General features: G+C 44.1%; 1 protein-coding gene across 6 annotated transcripts in view; it reads left to right on the top strand.

Annotated features, from left to right (window-relative positions):
* FRMD4A (FERM domain containing 4A) overlaps positions 1–19,475 on the top strand; it is a 607,025-nt gene that overhangs the window by 279,417 nt on the left and 308,133 nt on the right. The window contains exon 1 of one of the 6 annotated variants that reach the window (XM_053895516.1): positions 15,403–15,911. The exons of 4 other annotated variants lie outside the window; for them this stretch is intronic. In XM_053895516.1, coding sequence (XP_053751491.1) covers positions 15,819–15,911 — 93 coding nt within the window. In that variant the 5' untranslated portion in view covers positions 15,403–15,818. Of the gene's footprint in view, positions 1–15,402; positions 15,912–19,475 lie in introns of those variants that run through there. One more of the 6 variants, XM_053895514.1, reaches the window with a different exon arrangement.

Genomic DNA, 19,475 nt, shown 5'->3' on the forward strand with positions numbered 1-19,475 from the left:
TATGGGTGACTAACATATGACATGTATCCACCATTGCAGAATCAGGTAAGATGGCTTCACTGCCCTAGAAATCCACTTTGCTCCATCGATCCCTCCCCCCTCCCTCCTGCCTGGCAACCACTGATCTCTTTACTGTCTCCTTTCCTATTTTGCCTTTTCCAGAATTCCATATAATTAGGCTCATACAGTATGTGGCCTTTTCAGATTGGTTTCTTTCATTTAACGATACGCATGTAAGTTTCCTCCGAGCCTTCTCGTGGCTTGATAGCTCACTTCTTTTTAGTGCTTAATAATAGGCTGTTGTTTGGATGTGCCAACATTTATTTATTCAGTAACCTACTGAAGATATCTTGGTTGCTTCCAAGTTTTAGCAATTAGGAATAAATGGCTATAAACATCTGTGTGTAGGTTTTTGTGTGGACATAGGTTTCAATTCATTTGAGTAAACACCAAGGAGTTCAATTCCTGGATTGTATGGTAAGTGTTTAGTTTTGCAAGAAATGACCAAAGTATCTTCCAAAGTGGTTATGCTATTTTGCCTTCCCATCGGCAATTAACAAGCGCTCCCGTTGCTCCGTATCCTTGCCAACATTTGGTGTCATCAGTGTTTTGGATTTGGGCCATTCTAATAGATGTGTAGTGGTATTTCATTGTTGTCTTAACTTGCCATCACTCAATGACATATCACATGAACATCTTTTTCATACGCTTACTTTCCATCTGTATATCTTCTTTGGTGATGTGTGTTAAGGTCTTTGGTCCACTTTTTAAACCGGTTGTTTGTTTCCTCATAGCTGAGTTTTAAGAGTTCTTTGTCTCTCTGGGATATCAGTCACCTGTCAGATACATCTTTTAAAAATATTTTCTCCCAGTCTATGGCTCTTCTCATTCTCCTGGCAGTTCTTTGCAGAGTAGTTTTTCATTTTCATGAAGTCCAGCTCATCAATTATGTCTTTCATGGATCTTGCCTTGGTGTTATGTCTAAAAAGGTATCACCACGTCCAAGGTCATCTAGATCTTGTAGGAGTTTTATTGTTTTGTGTTTTACATTTAAGTCTGAAATCCATTTTGAGTTAATTTTTGTAAACGCTATCAAGTCTGATGTCTAGATTCTTTTTTTTTTTTTTTTGGCATGTGAATGTTCAGTTGTTCCAGAACTGATTGTTTGAAAGATTGTTTTTCTCCATTGTACTACCTTTTCTCCTTTGCCAAAGATCAGTTTATTTTATTTATGTAGGTTTGTTTCTGGGCTCTCTATTCTGTTTCATTGATCTATTTATCTATTCTTGCACCAGTACCATACTGTCTTAATTAAAGTAGCTTTATAGTAAGTCTTGGAAGTTGAGTGGTATCAGCTTTCTCCAACTTTTTTACCATCAATATTGAATTAATTAATCTGGATCTTTTGCCTCTCCATATAAGCTTCAGAATCAGTTTGTTCATATCTACAAAATAACTTGCTGGGATTTTGACTGAGATTGTGTTAATCTATAGACAAATTTGAGAAAAACTGACATTTAGATAATATCAAGTCTTCCCATCCATGGACGTGGAATTTTTCTCCAATTATTTAGATCTTTTTTGATATCTTTCATCAAAGTTTTCTCATGTTCCTCATATAGATTTTGTGCATATTTTGTTAGAACTTTCTATACCTAAATAGTTCACTTTGGGAGTGCTAATGTAAATGGTAACATATTTTTAATTTCAAATTGCACTTGTTCATTGCCGTATATAGGAAAGCAACTGACTTTTGTATATTAACCTTGTATTATATAACCTTTCTATAATCACTTATTAGTTCCAGGAGTATTTTTGTTAATTTTTTCAGATTTTCTATATTAACAATCATGTCATCTGTGAACCAAGACAGCTTTATATGTTGTATGTTCTTTCTCAATCTGTATACATTTTATTTCTTTTTCTTGTCTTATTGCACTAACTAGGATCCCAATATGGTATCGGAAAGCAATGATGAGAAAGACATCGTTGCCTTGTTCCTGATCTTAATGGGGAAACTCCCAAGTTTCTCACCATTAAGTATGGTGTTTAGCTGAAGGCTTTTTGAGGATATCCTTAAGTTGGGAAAGTTCTCTATTTCCTAGATTATTGAGAGCTTTTATCATGAAGGGGTGTTGGATTTTGTCAAATATTTTCTCTACATCTATTGATATGATTGTGTGAGTTTTCTTCTTTAGGATTTTTTTCATTGCATTTTTGTTTCATTAGTTGATTTTTAATGTTGAAACAACCTTGTATACCTGGAACAAATCTCACTTTTTATCCTTTTTATACATTGTTGTACTCAATTTGCTAATATTTTGTTGAGAATTTTTGCATCTGTGTTCATGACATATATCAGTCTGTAGTTTTCTAGTAATGTGTTTGTCTGGTTTTGATATTAGAGCAATGCTGACCTCATAAAATGAATTAGGAAGTATTTACTTCTGTCTTCTGGAAAATATTGTGGAAGATTAGTATAATTTCTTCCATAAATGTTTCACAGAGTTTAGCATTGTACCTATCTGGGCCTAGGGCTTTCTGTTTTGCAAAGTTACTGATTATTGGTTCTGTTTCTTCTTATGTGAGTTTTGGCAGATTGTCTTTCAAGGAATGGATCCGTTTCATTTGGGTTATCAAATTTGTGGGCACAGAGTTGTTCATAGTGTTCATTTATTATCTTTTTAATGTCCAAAGGATGTCGCCTCTCTCACATCTGATAGTAGTAATTTGTGTCTTCTCTCTTTTTTTAAATTATCCTAGCTAAACATTTATTGCTTTTATTGGTCTTTTCAAAGGATCAGCTTTTGATTTTATTGACTTTTGCTATTAATATCCTGTTTTTACTTTCATTGATTTTTTGCTCTAATTTTTATTTTTTTTCCTTCTGCTTACTTTAGATTCAATTTGCTCTTCTTTTTCCTACATTCCTTAATGGGAAGCTTGTATTACTGATTTTTAGATTTCTCTTCTAATTTATGCATTTAATGCTATAAATTTCCCACTGAGAACTTCTTTCACTGCACTCCACAAATTTTGATAAGCTGTGTTTTCAGTTTCATTTAGTTCAAAAAACTTTTAAAAATTTCTTTCTAGATTTCTTATGCGATCCATGTGTTATTTAGAACTATGGTGTTTAATATTCAAGTATAATCTATCTTTTTTGTTATTGATTTCTAGTTTAATTCCATTGTGGTCGGAGAGAAGACATCATATGACTTTTAATCTTTTAAATTTGTTAAGATGTGTTTTATGTCCCAGGAAATGGTTTATCTTGGTGAAAGGTCCATGTGAGCTTGAGAAGAATATGTATTCTGCTTTTGTTGGATGAAATAGTCTATAGATGTCCATCATATTCAGTTGTTTGATGGTGTTGTTGAGTTCAACTTTGTCCTTACTGAATTTGGGCCTGCCGGATCTGTCCATTTCTGACAGGACAATATTGACATGTCCAACTATACTAATAGCTTTATCTTTTTCTTCTTGCAGTTCTATCAGTTTTTGTCTCACATATTGTGACACTCTGTTATTAGGAGCATATATGTTAAGAATTGTTATGTCTTCTTGGAGAATTGACCCATTTATCATTATGTAATACCCCCTTTATTCCTGATAGTTTTACTTGAAGTCTGCTGAGTCTGAAATTAATATAGCTATTCCTACTTTCTTTTGATTAGTATTGGCATAGTATACCTTTCTCCATCCCTTTGCTTTCTATCTATATGTGTCTTTGGGTTTCTATATGTGTCTTTGGGAAAACATATAGTTTGGTCCTGTGTTTTGATCCACTCTGATAATATCTGTCTTTTAAGCTGTATATTTGGACTATTGACATTTAAAGTGATCATTGATATTGTTAGATTAACATTTAATTCTATTCATTACTATGTTCTTATCATCAAGCTCAGAGATTCTTTCTTCATCTGTGTCCAGTATACTAGTAAACCTATCAAGTCACTCTTCTTTTCTCTCACAGTTCCTGATCTCTAGAATTTCTTTTGAATCCTTAGAATTCCCATCTCTCTGTTTTCATTTCCATCTGTTCTTCCATATTGCCAACTTTTTCCATTAAAGCCCTTAGGATATAAATTTTAGTTGATTTTTTTTTAATTTTTTTTTTTAATGTTTATTTATTTTTGAGACAGAGAGAGACAGAGCATGAACGGGGGAGGGTCAGAGAGAGGGAGACACAGAATCTGAAGCAGGCTCCAGGCTCTGAGCTGTCAGCACAGAGCCTGACGCGGGGCTCGAACTCACGGACCGTGAGATCATGACCTGAGCCGAAGTCGGATGCTTAACCGACTGAGCCACCCAGGCGCCCCTAGTTGATTTTTTTTTTTTAGTTCCTGGTCTAATAATTCAAATTCCTGCCATATCTCACTCTGTTTTTCATGCCTGTTCAGTCTCTTCAAATTGTTTTTTTTTTTTTTTGCCTTTTAGTATGCCTTGTAATTTCAAGGTGGACATGATGTATTGTATGAAAGGAACTATGGGAAATAGGCCTTTAGTAATGTGGTGGTAAGGTATGGGAGGAGAGGCATTGTATAGTCCTTTGCTGGTTCTCAGTCTTTTAGTGAGCCTTTGGGACTTCATCTTCACCATTGTTTTTCAAGTTTTTTTTCCTCCCCTAGGTGAGACAGGATAGGTGGCGGGGCTAAAGTTGGGCTTTTTCCTTCCCTCACTTGGAAACCTAGCGCCAGCTGCAGTTGTGTATTTCCCTTCCCCATTGTTTAGGCTTTCATAAAAAAGTTTCTCCTGAGGGCAAGCCTTGTTAAGAAGGACAGGATCCTCTGATGTATTTCCATTTATACATCCCTAGAGAATACTGAAAATGAGCTTTAAAGTTGCATGAGCTTGGGTCTCAGTCCCAGCTCAGCGCCACTTCCTACTTGTGTGACTGTCAGCAGGCCGGCAAGCATTTAATCTTTCTGAGCTTTGATTTCCTTATCAATAAAATGTAGCTAATTCTACCCAGCTTACAGGATCGTAGTGAAGGTCTCAAAGAGGTAATTTAGAGCAAGTGCCCAGGGCCATGCCTGATGCAAAGGAGGTGCTCATGGGTTAATCCGCATCTTCCCTTTGCCTTCCCCTATAAAGGCATCTGTTTCAATCCCCAAAGTGCAATAAGTCATTTTCTGTTTCTTTACTCCTATGTTCACTCTTACCACTCCCACCCAACACTCTCCCTGGAATTATCAGGGGTTTTGGTTCTGTGGAAGCACAGCATTTACTCCTGGCCTTGACTTCATCAATCTGTGGCCATTTCTCCTGACGTCTCCCAAAATGGCAAGAGGTACCCGGTCCTGAGCTCTGCAGCCAACAGGGGCGTGGAGCCCTGGGGACAGGCTTCTTCTGCTTTCCAGCAGGGTTTTCCTGGGTAGGGCCTCTGAGCAAGGTGACTCTGGGCTGCCTTTCCAGAACCACCTCCCAGGAGAGAACCAGAGAAATGTGTCCAGCATCCCATAGGGCTTGAGGACTTGTCATTCATAGGTCACTGACTCTCCTCTCAGCACTGCTAAGGAATATAGGCTTTCTCATGTGAGTCTAATTGTCTAGAAAAAATATTTGCATCACAGTCCCATCAGCCTTAGGTTTCCTCTGTTGCTCATAGTATGCTCATCAGGATGTCATCCCACTATCTGAAGAACAGCTGTTTCCAGATTGACACTTCCTTTCCAGGATTACAAAGGGCCACTAGGGGATTTTGTGGGAATGCAAGACTTCTGCAAGATACGATAAAAGGGACATATCAGACCTGGTGTTTCATAATTAGTTGTCACCACTCTGGGGCTCCTGTAGCCGCTACAGTGCTGTTGGGTTCACGAGAGGAAATAACATACATGAGTGTGTACAGGAGTGTATTCATGCAAACACACACACACAATATCACAGCAAAGTGAAGAACACAGAAGGTCCAGTCAAAGTGCATGAATGCCTCTCCAGGAGAATCTCCAGAATTGGTGGCAATGCCCTTACTGATGTATTTGTCTTCCTTCCTTTCGTCCATGTGTCCTCATCTTGTTTCAAAGGATTTAAGGTTCTTTTCAAGGTGGTTTGGAGGCTTCTCATTCAGTAGCCATTTCCATAGCAGATCCATAGACCAAGAGCTCTGAAACGTACACCGAAGGAAAGGAAAACGGAGGAAATCAAGCAGGTCTCCTGAAACATTACTTGTCAGATCGAATAACCCAGTATCAAGACTCGAATCTGTCCATCCAGAAGGAGGCCAGGCGGCTCCAGCTCTCCCTTCTGCTGCCAGAGAGCTGCACACACTTTCTCAAGGCCATCAGTGACCCCATAATGCCACCCACTGCTCCCAGTCCTTATCTGTTCACACTGCCCGGAACGTTGCTCCTCTGTTTACAATTCAGTTCTCATTTTTATCAAAATGATGCATGTGCAGGGCAATGTTCATAACATTTTAAAGGTGAAGAGGGACTAGAAGGCTTATAAAGAAAAACACCAGGCTTCAGACCCTTTCTCCCCATCTCCGGGTCCTCTCCCCAGGGACATCCTTTGTAAGATGAGGCTTCCTCCACATCCCTACAAATACTTATCTCTCTCCGTCCACCTTTACCAATATATCTATACCACGGTTTAAATCAAAATTCAGTTTTATTACGATGGCTAATGTATTGTTTTCACTGGAGAAATGGTGTGTATTATGATCACATCTCCTGGATTTTACAACTTTCTGTTTTTCCAGGTGGCAGTAATTGCCTTGTTTCATTGTTTGCTTGATTTTCTGTGCACCTATTAGTCACTTTTCTCTAAGATCTTTAATCTTTAAGGAGCTTTGTATCTGCTCTCAATTTGGTGCACTCATCAGATACTCAATCCATGCGTTGTTTTTTGTTTTTTTTTTTGAGACCTCCTTCCGGGGCTCCTCCGTGCTCCTGCACCTCTTGGGCGAGCTCCTCTCTGAGTCCCTAGCACGACTGTGTTCTTGGGGCTCCTCTTTTCATTATTCTGAGAAACCCCTCTGTCAGCTCTCCTAGGATTCATTCTCCTTTACTTGGAATTCAAATCCCACCCCCCCGCCTTGTAGGCTTAACTTTCTTTTACTGGAGACTATCTTCCAGTAAACTCTTGAGAAGAGGTGTGTGAGAAGAAGTAAATTTTGTGTTCTTGAATGCCTGCCCTCACACTTAACTAATAACTTGACTAGTGGTTACTTGTCTGCAGTTGAAATCCGAAGCAACATTTCTAGGTTCGACTCCCCTCTTACGTTCCAGGTCAAAATGTTCGGTCACCAGGAGCTCTGTGTGTCCAGAACTACTCATTATCATCTCCCCAAACCTGGTCCTCCTTCTGGGTACTTGGCTAATAGGACCATCCTTCCTCTACTCCATCATGATAGAGGATCACTGTATGCCTCCCTCTACCATTTATTTTTCCCCAGTATCTTGTATTCAGCCTCGCACTGCTGTCCTGGTTCTGGGCTCCATCCCCTCTCACTTGGATGATGGCAATAACCTTGCAACTGTTCTCTTGGCTTCTGATACACCTGGGCTCTCCATCCTACCACTCAGCCTTTACCACTCAAGCTCAAGAAGTTCAGGCTAGATGGTGTCACTTCCTTGCAAGAAGTAGCTTGTAATGACTCCTGTTGCTCATGGATAAGTTCTAAAATATATTTTTCTATAATCTGCATGTCAAAATCCGGCTCTACTGTCATTTCTTACCACCTTTATTCCCACACGTGATTCCACTATGTCACTTAATTTTCACACGTCTATTATCTGCATTCGTGCTATCAAGGTTTAGAATTCAAAGAGAATGGAGTACGCCAAGTACAGTAACAGTGAGAGTCCCCTATGCATCTTCGTTCACATCTTAGCACGTGTCCGTGGTAGGTATTTTGCCCATTCTGGCCTTGATCGTCTACTGTGTATCCCTTTTGCATTTTGACCTATGGGATGTTAGGAACCATCTAGGACACACTCAAGATAAACCCTATGCTTATGATGGGAGGTTTCTCAGCACCCATCTTTAAACAGATCAAGTGCTTTCCTTTCCCACGTTGGTAAAATACAGACCAGGTGGGTTATCCCAGAGAACCATGGGCAATTGGGCACCTGCCCTTGGGAGTGACACTGTCCTGGGCACAGGACAGAAAGCAATCTGACGGCCCCAAAGAAAGCCACCGTCCTTTGCAACACCAGAGGGATTACTTAAAACAAGGTAACCATTCTCCTATTAAAGAAAATCATGTTAAACTTCTCCTGGAAAAAAAGGTAGCATGGAAATTAGTAGCAGATTTAAAAGTTGATCATTTGCCACCCAATGCTTATCTAAGACACCTGAAATTTGAGAGCTGCGCCTCATAAAAGTCAAAAGCCAACATCCATTGACTCTGTTTAGAGGTGTACTATATATATTCAGCTAATCCTGGGTCGTCAATACCATAGATAAGAACATTATTTATTTTGCCATTCTGGGTGCAATTACACAGTTTACCCTGTGCAAACGGCACTTCATAAAAATGGCAAATCAATGCTAGTTATCAAAATCCATCCACATGGATGGATAGCCCATGAAAAAGAGCTTTGCAAGACGGTCTCACAAGCCAATCCACACAGCCAGCCCCACACGGGTCAGCTTATTACCCGATTAATCACACAGGCATCCTGGCAATCTTATCGATTCTTCAGGACCTGGACATGACATCACTTCGAATAGCACATGCAATAAGCCATTACCACCATGCAGAATAGCCATTATCCCAGGCTACAGCCATTGATTGCCTGACTTAGCCTCATGCTGGGAAGGGCAAGTGGAGCTCTGATGGGGGCAAATCATATCCAGGGCAGATGTGAAGGACTTTTATGTGGAGGAATGAAATTCGTCTGCTGCTTGCAAGCTGGATCTCTGCCTGCTCCCTCCTTCTCTGGGTGAAGAGTTGAATAATCCCGCCAGCAGGCTGATGAGCTGGCATTTGGTGCCCATGAAGCAAAGGGCGCTAAGACAGAATCTAGACTAATCCTCCGCACAGGCCGTTCGTATTTTCTACTTGACATTCCCTACAGCTTGATCGTTGCCATCAAGATTGAGTGAGATTCTCGGATCCCTGATTAGCACATGAAGTTTCCAAGCAGCAAATGCTGTATTTTCTCCCCTACCCTGGAAGAATGTAAGGTCTGGGTTCCTTTGTGACCAGATGTGTATTTTTGAGTTGATGGGGAATGGGGTTGGAGGGGGGTCTTCTTCTGGGCAAATTAATTCTCTACTCCTAGTTACCCCAATGAAACCTACCGAACAGGGCATTCTCAAAGGAGCCTCTTTACCACCCAGTGTATGTGGCTAAACTGTGTGACCTTTAAGGAATTCAGATGGATGAAACATGTATGTCCTAGGAAAATATGTATGAAGAGGCAGAGAGGTAGATGGTGAGATCCAGGGAGGCTGTTATGTTGAAGCAACAGGAAACAGTGTACCAAAGTGAGAGTGGAAATTGTGTGTGTGTGTGTGTGTGTGTGTGTGTGTGTGTGTGTATGTGTGTACCATTTCCAAAGAACTTGGACAGATCGCATTTTATCCTATTGGGTAGCTCTTCAGCAAACTTCCAGGTTTCACTATGAATACCTCATCACAGGGGGGAACTAAGCATGAGGAACAAAAACAAATGCTTCCAGAAAGCAGAAGTTCCCTTGTGTCCTCCCTTCTTGGAGCAGCACCTGATCCATAGCAGGCATCTAGCAGAGTCCAGCAGTTAACGAACCCCGAAGCCTCTTTCGGTGTGACCTGGGCCAGGTGACTTCATGTCTCTGGGCCTCAGTGTCCTCATCTTCATGTAGGGAAAAGGCAAAGTGCCCATTTGACAAGACGTTACGAGAATTAAAGAATGAATACATCTAAAAGCTTTTAGAATGGTGCCTGCGGCAGACTGTGCCTTGAAACGGGGTTGCCATTATTCTATTCGACCCTCAGTAAAATAAGTGCTAAATGAATGATGCAGTGTAAGCAATAGAAGGATGTTTTAAAAATTGGTTTAGACGGGGGCAAAGCCAATATCGTAGAGCTTGGCGTGGAATACAAGGAGAGCACAGACAATGTCATATCAGAAGCAATTAGTAGACTCGTCCCGGCCCACCAGACCTCTACCAGCAACAGTAATTAGGAGCCAAACTGAACAATTCGGTTCAAATTCCTTTTATTTTCTTTGCCTGGCTGGTCATGGAGGCAGACTATTCAATAAAGCCCAGAATGTAGCCTAAATAGGCAAGGGAAGTTAGAGACAGACAGAGGGGAAGGAAGGAGGGAGGGAAGGAAAGAAGGAAGGAGGGAGGGAGGGAGGAAGGAAGGAAGGGAGGGAGGGAGGGAGGGAGGGAGGTGGGAAGGAAGGAAGGAAGGAAGAGAGAGGGAGGAAGGAAGGAAGGAAGGAAGGAAGGAAGGAAGGAAGGAAGAGAGAGAGGGAGGAAGGAAGAGAGGAAGGAAGAGAGAGGGAGGAAGGAAGGAAGGAAGGAAGGAAGGAAGGAAGGAAGGAAGGGAGAGAGAGAGGGAGGAAGGAAGGAAGAGAGGAAGGAAGAGAGAGGGAGGAAGGAAGGAAGGAAGGAAGGAAGGAAGGAAGGAAGGAAGGAAGGAAGGGGGAAGGAAGGAAGAAGGGAGGGAAGGAGGGAAAGGCAAGAAGCAAAGAAAATTTTATCTGCCCACCCCCCTGGCTACAATTGTCCCTACAGTTTCCTCCAGATGCCACACGAGGAAGAAGAGACCGTCCAAAAATGGACACTGCCAATAGTGTCCTGCATCAGGCCAAACCTGCATTAAAACCAAGAGGCCCCTCAACCATCCTCCCTGTGTGACCTGTGAATAGTCTCACCGGCCTTGGCCCTTTGAGGTCTGGTGATAACTGTGTTGCTTGATATCTTCCTCCTGCTCTTGGGGTATTAGGTTTCATATTTGGCCTAAATTCCGGCCTCTTTTCAAACAGAAAATTATGGATGTGGGTAGCACTTCTGTTCGCGTCACCTCAGCCATAGCTTATTCTAATAAGACGTGACATGAATGACCCAGGTTGGCTGAGTCAGGAGCTAACGGGAATGGTGACGGAACATTGAAGAAAGACAGGGCTTCCCTCCCAAACTCCTCTCACCCCGGCTCCAGGAATGTTCCAGATTGCTGAGGAATTCTTCGTGTGTGTCTTTGGCTCAGTCTCATCCCGGTTATCCTCCCACCTGGTTTGCATGACAGCAATTAACCCCAAACTTCGTTCAAAGCCAGTGTTCCCTCTCCCGGCTCAGGGCTACCGTGGGTTCCTCGTCCCTGTCCCTCCGCACGAGCCCTGCTCACCGAGCTGCCTCTACTGCATCCGTAGTCTCTCTGTGGGACTGGCCTGGCCTCTAAACCCAGCTCTTGTCCTGTGGACGGAGTCCCTGGTGGGGTCTTTGAAGACCCTGCCTCCTTCACGCTGCGGTTCCCTGGTGTAAGTGACGTGTTTCTTCCACTTAGTCGTTTAAGATCTCCTCTTTCCCTGGCCTCCCTCTTGTTCTCTGCCCCTCCCCCATGGCCGCTGGGCTGATCCGTGAGTGGCCATGGCGCCCACACGCACACCCAGCCGGTGGAGTCTCCCCCTCTTCCACGGCTGCCTCCCACTATCTCCGTGTTGTCGAATGCTTTCTCTCCGACAGGCCGTTATCCCCAAGTCCCCCACCCCCCGTTCACCCCCCTGCTATCGGTGACCAAGAACACCCATTTGATCTGATACATCTTACGTTGGTATGTCAAGACCATTGATTTTCCGGAAATATGGTCCAATCGATCCCCATGCATTTTCATTCCAAAGTTTGAATGTAAACAATTCTCACTGAGATGAGGAGGAAGTGTTCAAAATAAACAAACAAAACCCCACTCCACCCGCCTTCAGTGCTCTGCTCCAAGAGGCATCCAAAGCAGGGGCTTCAGAGGCTCTGGAACAGAAGTGTGTCTTCTCCACCCCACGTCCCCGGGGTCACTGACACCGCACCCCCATGGCATCCTCCCCATCTGTCCCGTGGGCCATCACCCTGAGCCCCGGATGTGCGGGGAATCTCCGTGCCCGCCATCCTGGCAAAAACGTGCTTTCTCCAAGTCGTGTGCTATTCGAAACGTTCTCCCCTTGCTTTTCTGTTTTCTTTTAGTTACTCCTTATTCACCATGTCCCAGTCCTTTGGTCCTCCGTCTCTGGTCTCAGTGCCGATCCTGGTTTACCCTCAGATCTCTTCCTTCTCTTTCCGTCCCCCACCCCCATGGCTGTTTCCAAGGCTCCCTGTCAACTGTCATCAGCGCATGGAGGCTGGGGAGGGTAGGCTGGAACGGAGGAGGGAAGGACCAGGGCCTTCCCTACTCCACCTTGGCCCGTGGCTCCAGCAGTGATCAGGTCTCACCCAGTGGGTCCACAGGGTTCCAGCCTCCGCAAGGTGACCCTGGCCCTGGTGCTGGTAATCTGGCTCGTCCCTTTACCCCCAGGCCGGGGACTGTGTTGGCTCCCACTGGGCTACCTGCACAGCCCCTGTGAGCTTCTGTGCTGCTCCTTGCTGCTCACCAAGGGACCAGAGACTCGAGAACTGTTCCTTCAAATGCCATTTCCTGTACTTAAATTCTCTCTCTTTCTTTTTTTAATGTTTATTTACTTTTGAGGGAGAGGGAGAGAGAGCATGCATGCATGGGAGGGGCAGAGAGGGGAACAGAGGATCTGAAGCAGGTTCTGCTCTAACTACAGCGAGCCCAATGCGGGGCTCGAACCCACGAACCGCGAGATCATGACCTGAGCCGAAGTCAGAGGCTTCACCAACTGATCCACCCAGGTGCCCCTAAGTTCTCTCTTTTTCAAAGACAGGGAATTTTCCCTTATCTCTCTTGGGTCCCGTGGATATATCTCCTTTTTGAATTTCTAATCTGCTATAATCTAATAGAGTCCTCGTGTTATGTGAGAGTGTAATGGATCAAGTCAGGCCCTGATACGAAACAGCTTGACTCTGGTTTCATCTTCGGTCTGACAGTTCTAGCTGTGTTACGTTGGTTAAGTTATCAAACCTCTCTGAGCCCCAGTTTCATCACCTGTGAAATATGGACCGTGAAACTCATTTCTGCCATCGAGATAGCCTTGGGTAACCTAGGCTAGGCACTCAGTAAATGTGAGTTCCCCTCACCCCTCCTAAAGTGGTCCTATCTGCAAAGGTACGAGTGCACATCCCTTCCTGGGAAACATATTTGTGTTTTAACAATGGCTTTCTGAAATTAAATGCTTTCGTCTCAGCAGTTAGTTCTAAATGTATAAATCTTAACTCCCCACAGCAAAACTATCAGCTTGTATTTTTGGACAAGCTGATCTTTGAGAGCCTTCAGATCTGTCTGTGAAGGTGGCTAGTTACTCTGTGGGGGCTGGGGAAAGCTCCAGAGACACCTCCTCGTCCCCATTAGCTGGGAGAAGGCCCTGGGGCTGATATGGGAAAGGATCCTGCACCTCGCCCCCCTGGGGGGTAGAGCGTATGGGGCTCAAATGTGTGGGAGTCTGGCTCAGGGTTATTTTTGTTTCCATTAACATTCTCTTCTATATGTATTTTAACCTTAATCAAAGGCATATGTTTTTGTTTTATTTGCACTTAGCTCATCAAAGTGTCCTTTATGATCTGAACTATGCCATGAGGCCTTAACTCGTCAGCGAAACACTCATTAATACCCCTGGGAAACAGGAAGTTGCATTTAGTCAAATATAAATAAATTCAGCTCCCAGGGGCTTCACCCGGCCTGGGTCAGGAGAGAGACTGACTTCTCTCTCAGCTGTTCTGATCCAGCGCCCCCCCCCTTCCCTGGCCCCCCACTCAAACTGTGCTGGAAGGAAGACATCCCAGGACTCTGGACAGATAAGTGTTTTTGAAAATGTGCCTGTCCTTCATTCAAAACCCTTACGTCGTCCAGTGTGGTTTTATCAAGGAAACCGATGCCTTTGGCCAAATAATTGGATACCATTCCGGATTTATTTCCATCCCCAGATAGTTTGAAGCCAGGTTTGAAACCAGGCAGTGCAGGAAGGAGGTGAGAAAGAGGGAAAAAGGTAAATCTAAACCACCTCCTTGCAGGAGCCGCTCCGCAAGCCGGGCTGAGTAACTTCCTTCCCGTCTCTCCTCCTCGCTCGCCTTCTCTCTCACCCTTTCCCTGGCTCTCCGATGCACATATGGAACCCATTACGAACAAAGCCCGATTGTTGTATATTTGGAATTTCCCACATCAACTTGATGCTTTCTTTAACTGCCTCTTAATGCGTGTCTGCGCTGGGTGACCAGGCCCTGCTTCCGTCGGTCCCACCCCGCCCCCACCAGCACCCACCTCGGAGAGGCTTTCCTGGTTCATTTTCCAGCCGTGTAAACCTTTGCTCCTTCGCCTTGCACCCCACCCTACTTCCTATTAGAGTCTTTGAATAAACAGAACTTTCTTTTCCATGGTTTGCAATAAACTGGCCCGCAGAGAATAAATAAAAGCCAGATCCCAAAGCACGTAAGTGATATCAGGCTAACACCAAAAAGCATGGATTACTACAAAGGAAATGGCATCCCTTTCTGAAAACCCAGCACAGAGAGGACCAGTGGATGTAGAAATACATTAACAACAAGAAAACAAAAAGACCTCCAATTCAGGAAGCCCCTGACTTGTTTTTATTTATCGTTAATTTTTCTGCTGGAGAAATAAGCAGATTTGGGGGGGGGGGGGCAGGGAGCAGAGAGAGGTAGCCATAGATGAAGAATATATCAATTACAAAATATTACAGAAAAGTTAACATTTTAGATCACGTGTACCGTCCTTCATAGGGTTGTCTGATCTGGAATCATATGCTGTTATCAGAAAAGAATAGGAAATATGAGGGATGAATCTGAATCTAGTCCTTTTCAGAGCCTTGTAAAATCGAACCTAACTGCTTCATGTTAACTGGCATGCGTAAAAATAAATGTCCTCTGACACAAACATTTAAACGAAGACGTGCCAAATGCGAGTCTGTCTGGTGTATTTGATTTGATTCATCAGAACCATATGATACCAACATTTTTTCCTTCACTCACACTCTATCTTTGCGGACTACATCCACATATATAATTAATTGCACTCCCACGTTTATTTTCTATGCATTGGAAAGCGAGAGAGAAAAACCAGATATGCACATCTGATGCTCAGGGTCATATGTGTAATTTATGACTGTGAAGAGGGATTCCCCAAGTCCCCAGTGCGTTATGTCACTGGTCTGCAAACATTTTTTCTGTGCTCGGAAAAGAGTGAAATCAGAATGCAGGATTTCACATTAATCTCCGCACCAGATGGTGATATTCCAAATAGTCTTTTTAAGGGGAGCATGTGACCTACTGTACGGCCGAGGGGCTTTGGAGTCACGTGATGGAATGAATACTACGTCTGATGGAGCTTTGATTAGACCACTGACCTGGTTACCGTCCGTAGCCACGAGAAGCAAAGTTGACATTTCTGGATCACTCTCCCCAGAGGCATCGCTTGCCAACTTCTGGGACATGCAGTCTCACCGAGGGGACTGACAGGCAGGGACAGACAAGAGGCAGCTAAATCCGCGCTGCTGAAGTCAGGCTGAAGTTACAGAACTTGGGCTATTTTTCTGCTCCCCCATCCCCCCGCCTCCCTACGAACCACATCTTGACTCATACAGTCAAAAGAAAAAGCTCTTTTGGTTATTTGATATTTGGGAAACCTCCAGGAGACCATAACTTAGTTTTGAGGAAGCCTTGTCTCTCACTTTGCTGGGAGCACACACACTCACACACACACACACACACACACACACACACACACACACACACACTTGCTCACACGGCTCCAACACCATGGTGGTTCAGGCTGCAGTGGCTCCGAATAGATCTCAAAGACTTTTACTGAAAATTCCGTATGGATCTCTGAGAAGACGCAGCGTGGAGAGGGTAAGCAACGTGGCGGGCGGCTTGTTTTGCATCGAGCAATTGCTCCAAAGAAAGGGAGATGTTTGTTTGCATTGTACACAACATCCCTTCTGGTAGCCCTGTTTTCCTGAAAATTCTGAATTCCTGGGAAGGTAGAACACTCTATGATGTGTAAATTTTTTTCTTAACAGGTAACTGATGAGAAATTTGCAGTAAATCTGTGCTGTGCATGGGGGGAGGTGCTGTCAGAGATGAGATAGGAGGGAAAGAGATGGGGTGGGGACTGACTGCCCTTTGGGATGGGGAGAGAAGAAGTGAGCTCCTGGGGAGAAGAGCAGGGGCTACAAACAGATCCATTAGTCGCACAGCTGCAAATTTCCTCTGTGGGGTGACGGAGTCTTCAAAGGAGGCGCTGATGATGTTAAGGAGCTTTGATGCCTGGAGGGTTTGAATTATGCCCCCCACCCCCATTGATGCAAACCGTCCTCTGTCGTGTTGTTGTTGTTTCAAATACCTCGCCATCATTTTGGATTTTTTTTTAATACTACAGATTTCGGCTCAAAACTACTCTGTTAATTTTCTGAAGCATGCTTACTTTATGGTAGCCCCTGGCAGAGATGATCCTGTAAAATAATAAGGATTTGTCCTTCTTTGGAGTGACTAATGCAGTGTGGGGGATGACTAAGGTTAACGCAAAGCTAGCTGTCCTCGGGATGTTGGGCTCGGTGCAGGGACAAAATGCCTACATCCCTGCAGAGGGTGGAATGCTTTGTGGGTTTTGGAAACCCAGAAGTTCCTGTTGGAATCATGGCATTCCTCTCCATGAGCTGTGGAGTCTATTTAGATGTCCTAGACTAAAGTGCAGTGGAAAAGCCATAAGGCAAATAGCATCACAAAAGCTCTCTTGAGAGATAAGCAACCTGCTGTATCTTACGAAGAGGAACAGGGTTGAATTCGAGGAACTTGTTCTGGCTGGAATGCTTACAACTCAGTGATTTTCTTTTTTCGTTTAAGGGAAACGCAGTTGAAGCGTTAAAAAAATATATGAGGGTCTATCTAGACTTTCAGGTGGACTTGATTTCCTGACTCGTGATGAGTTGCATTCTTTCTGCCATTTGAGTACTGATGAAAAAAACCCTTCACTTCCTATTCTGGTTGTGTGTAGGTCTTTATTTTGAGACATATCTCTTGTGTCACTCTTGTGTCAATAACAGAGTCACCAGCTAATATACAGTCAGTGCCTCCTGTATGCTCCCTTCTATCCCAATAGCTCTAGAACCTAAGATTAATAGTTACGGCTTATACTGAATATGATTTTAGGTTCTGTGGAAAATATTTTGACTTTTACGATAAGTCGATGTAAGATGTTCTGTTCACAACCAATCATTTAGAAATGCGAATTGTGCACCCTGGAGTTGTAGAACCTGGTCACAGTAAGGAGAGAGTTATCTGGGCATGGGCACAAAAAAAAAATCCATAGTAACCTGGAAACTTCTATTTAACCGTTTAACCATTAGAATCTCCAGATGGATGCTTGATAGATCATGGGTGGTTAATAAATCCGAACGTATGTAGTTACCACTTCTGTTATTCACTGTTTACCAATTTAAGAAAAACCGACAGACTATGAACATAGCATCATACATAAAACATGGTCGTATGTGTCGGTACGTACTTACATTCAAAACACACAGACCTATTTTCCACTTGTGGGCCCATACCAGTGACGCGATCTTAGATCTGCAAGCTGCTGGGCCTGCAGGAGAAGCAGACACCTCACCGGACCATCAGGTAGCCTATTCGTCTTGGTTGCTAGATGTGAAGAAACGGGGCCGTCACCATGGCTCACAGGAAGAGAGCCCTTGCACTCCTTATGAGCCCCCCCCGTGTCACCCTCCCCTGTAAGGGAGAATGACACCGATTGCAACGTAGGGCGAATGTGTGAATTCCAACCGGACGTTTTACCCTGTTGTCGACTTTACGACCGTTTTCAGAATCGGAGTCAAACATTTATGTAAAAGGAGGGCGGGAAGAGTGAGAAATGGCATCTGCTGTTAAGGGCAGACACTGGGGACCAGCACTCTTTTCAGGGGACGCCTTGACTTAAAAGCAACAGCACCTTTCCCAGGTCTACCAGCCGCCTAGAGGGTGACAGGCATTCAGGTGGGTTTCCATTGCCTTGTGATGCGCAATGATCTTAAGGCCTCGCAAGCCTGTTCCGTCTTTACTCCAGTGCATTTTTATATTCTTTACTTCGTAGTGTGATCCTGAGTTGCTGGGGAGGCACAGAGAATGGGGGTCATTGCCCTTGTCCTGTAGGAGCAGGGAAGCCGTGACGTAGAGAGGTTTAATCTTCTGCCCAGGAACATACAGTCAACCACAGAGTAGGTCCCATGTCTAGGGACGCAGTATCTTCTTTCCCTGCCATTGGGTTCTCGTCCCTTTACCTTTGCTCTCTGGGGGAGCCTCAACATTGCAGCCTGGCCCTGAGCAAAGGGTGATCACCAACCTGTCACCAGTACTTTGCATGAAAGGGAATATAGTAGACTCATAGGCAGGGAGAATAGTTCGTGATCCCCGGGGCCGGCTGTATGCACAATTACACAGTTGCTTCTGTTTTCCAACAGGAAGCATTTTTTTGGAAAACAAAATGCACCTTTGAACTGTGCTATCTAGACATGCATCAAATCCTGATTTCCAAAGCACTCACTCGGGCCAGGAGCCCATCACCGTGCTAGGCAGGGCAGGAAAAACATCAGAAATATAAGATGCTTTGCTTGGTAAGACAGGGGAGATTTGGGATCCGGGTTTATATAAACAAAAGAGTTACAAGCTTTGACGTCACAGGGCACTCATTTAGCTACAAAACAAGATATGAAGACAAATTAGGTGCTACAGGAAGCAGCCAGGTGGGGTGAAAGGGCAGGGCTGGCAGTCACACGGTCCCCAAAACTGAGAGCCTCATCTGTTGCTAATTGTGTGACCTTGGCCGTGTGACCAGGCTTTCTCCACATTCTTAGTTTCTACATCCGCAGTATCCACCCTTGAGGGCAGTTATTAAGGATTACAGATAATTGCCTTATGTAAGGACCTAACACAATAACCTCACATATAGAAATCCATCATTAATGATAGGGTATTTTTTGTTAAGTTTATTTATTTTGAGAGCGAGCGAACCAGAGGGGGAGGGGCAGAGAGAGAGGGAGACAGAGGATCCCAAGCAGGCTCTAAGCTGACAGCAGATGGGGCGCCTGGGTGGCTCAGTCGGTTAAGTGTCCGACTTCAGCTCAGGTCATGATCTCATAGTCCGTGAGTTCGAGCCCCTCGTCGGGCTCTGTGCAGACAGCTCAGAGCCTGGAGCCTGCTTCGGATTCTGTGTCTCCCCCTCTCTCTGACCCTCCCCCGTTCATGCTCTGTCTCTCTCTGTCTCAAAAATAAACAAACATTAAAAAAAAAATTTTAAGCTGACAGCAGAGAACCCGATGTGGGGCTCCAACTCACAAACCATGAAGTCATGACCTGAGCCAAAGTCAGACGCTTAACCGACTGAGCCGCCCAGACACCCCAATGATAGGGTATTTTTAA

The sequence above is a fragment of the Panthera pardus genome, unplaced genomic scaffold (genome assembly GCF_024362965.1).
Source record: "Panthera pardus isolate Hobbes unplaced genomic scaffold, ASM2436296v1 HiC_scaffold_6, whole genome shotgun sequence".
NCBI classification, from domain to species: domain Eukaryota; kingdom Metazoa; phylum Chordata; class Mammalia; order Carnivora; family Felidae; genus Panthera; species Panthera pardus.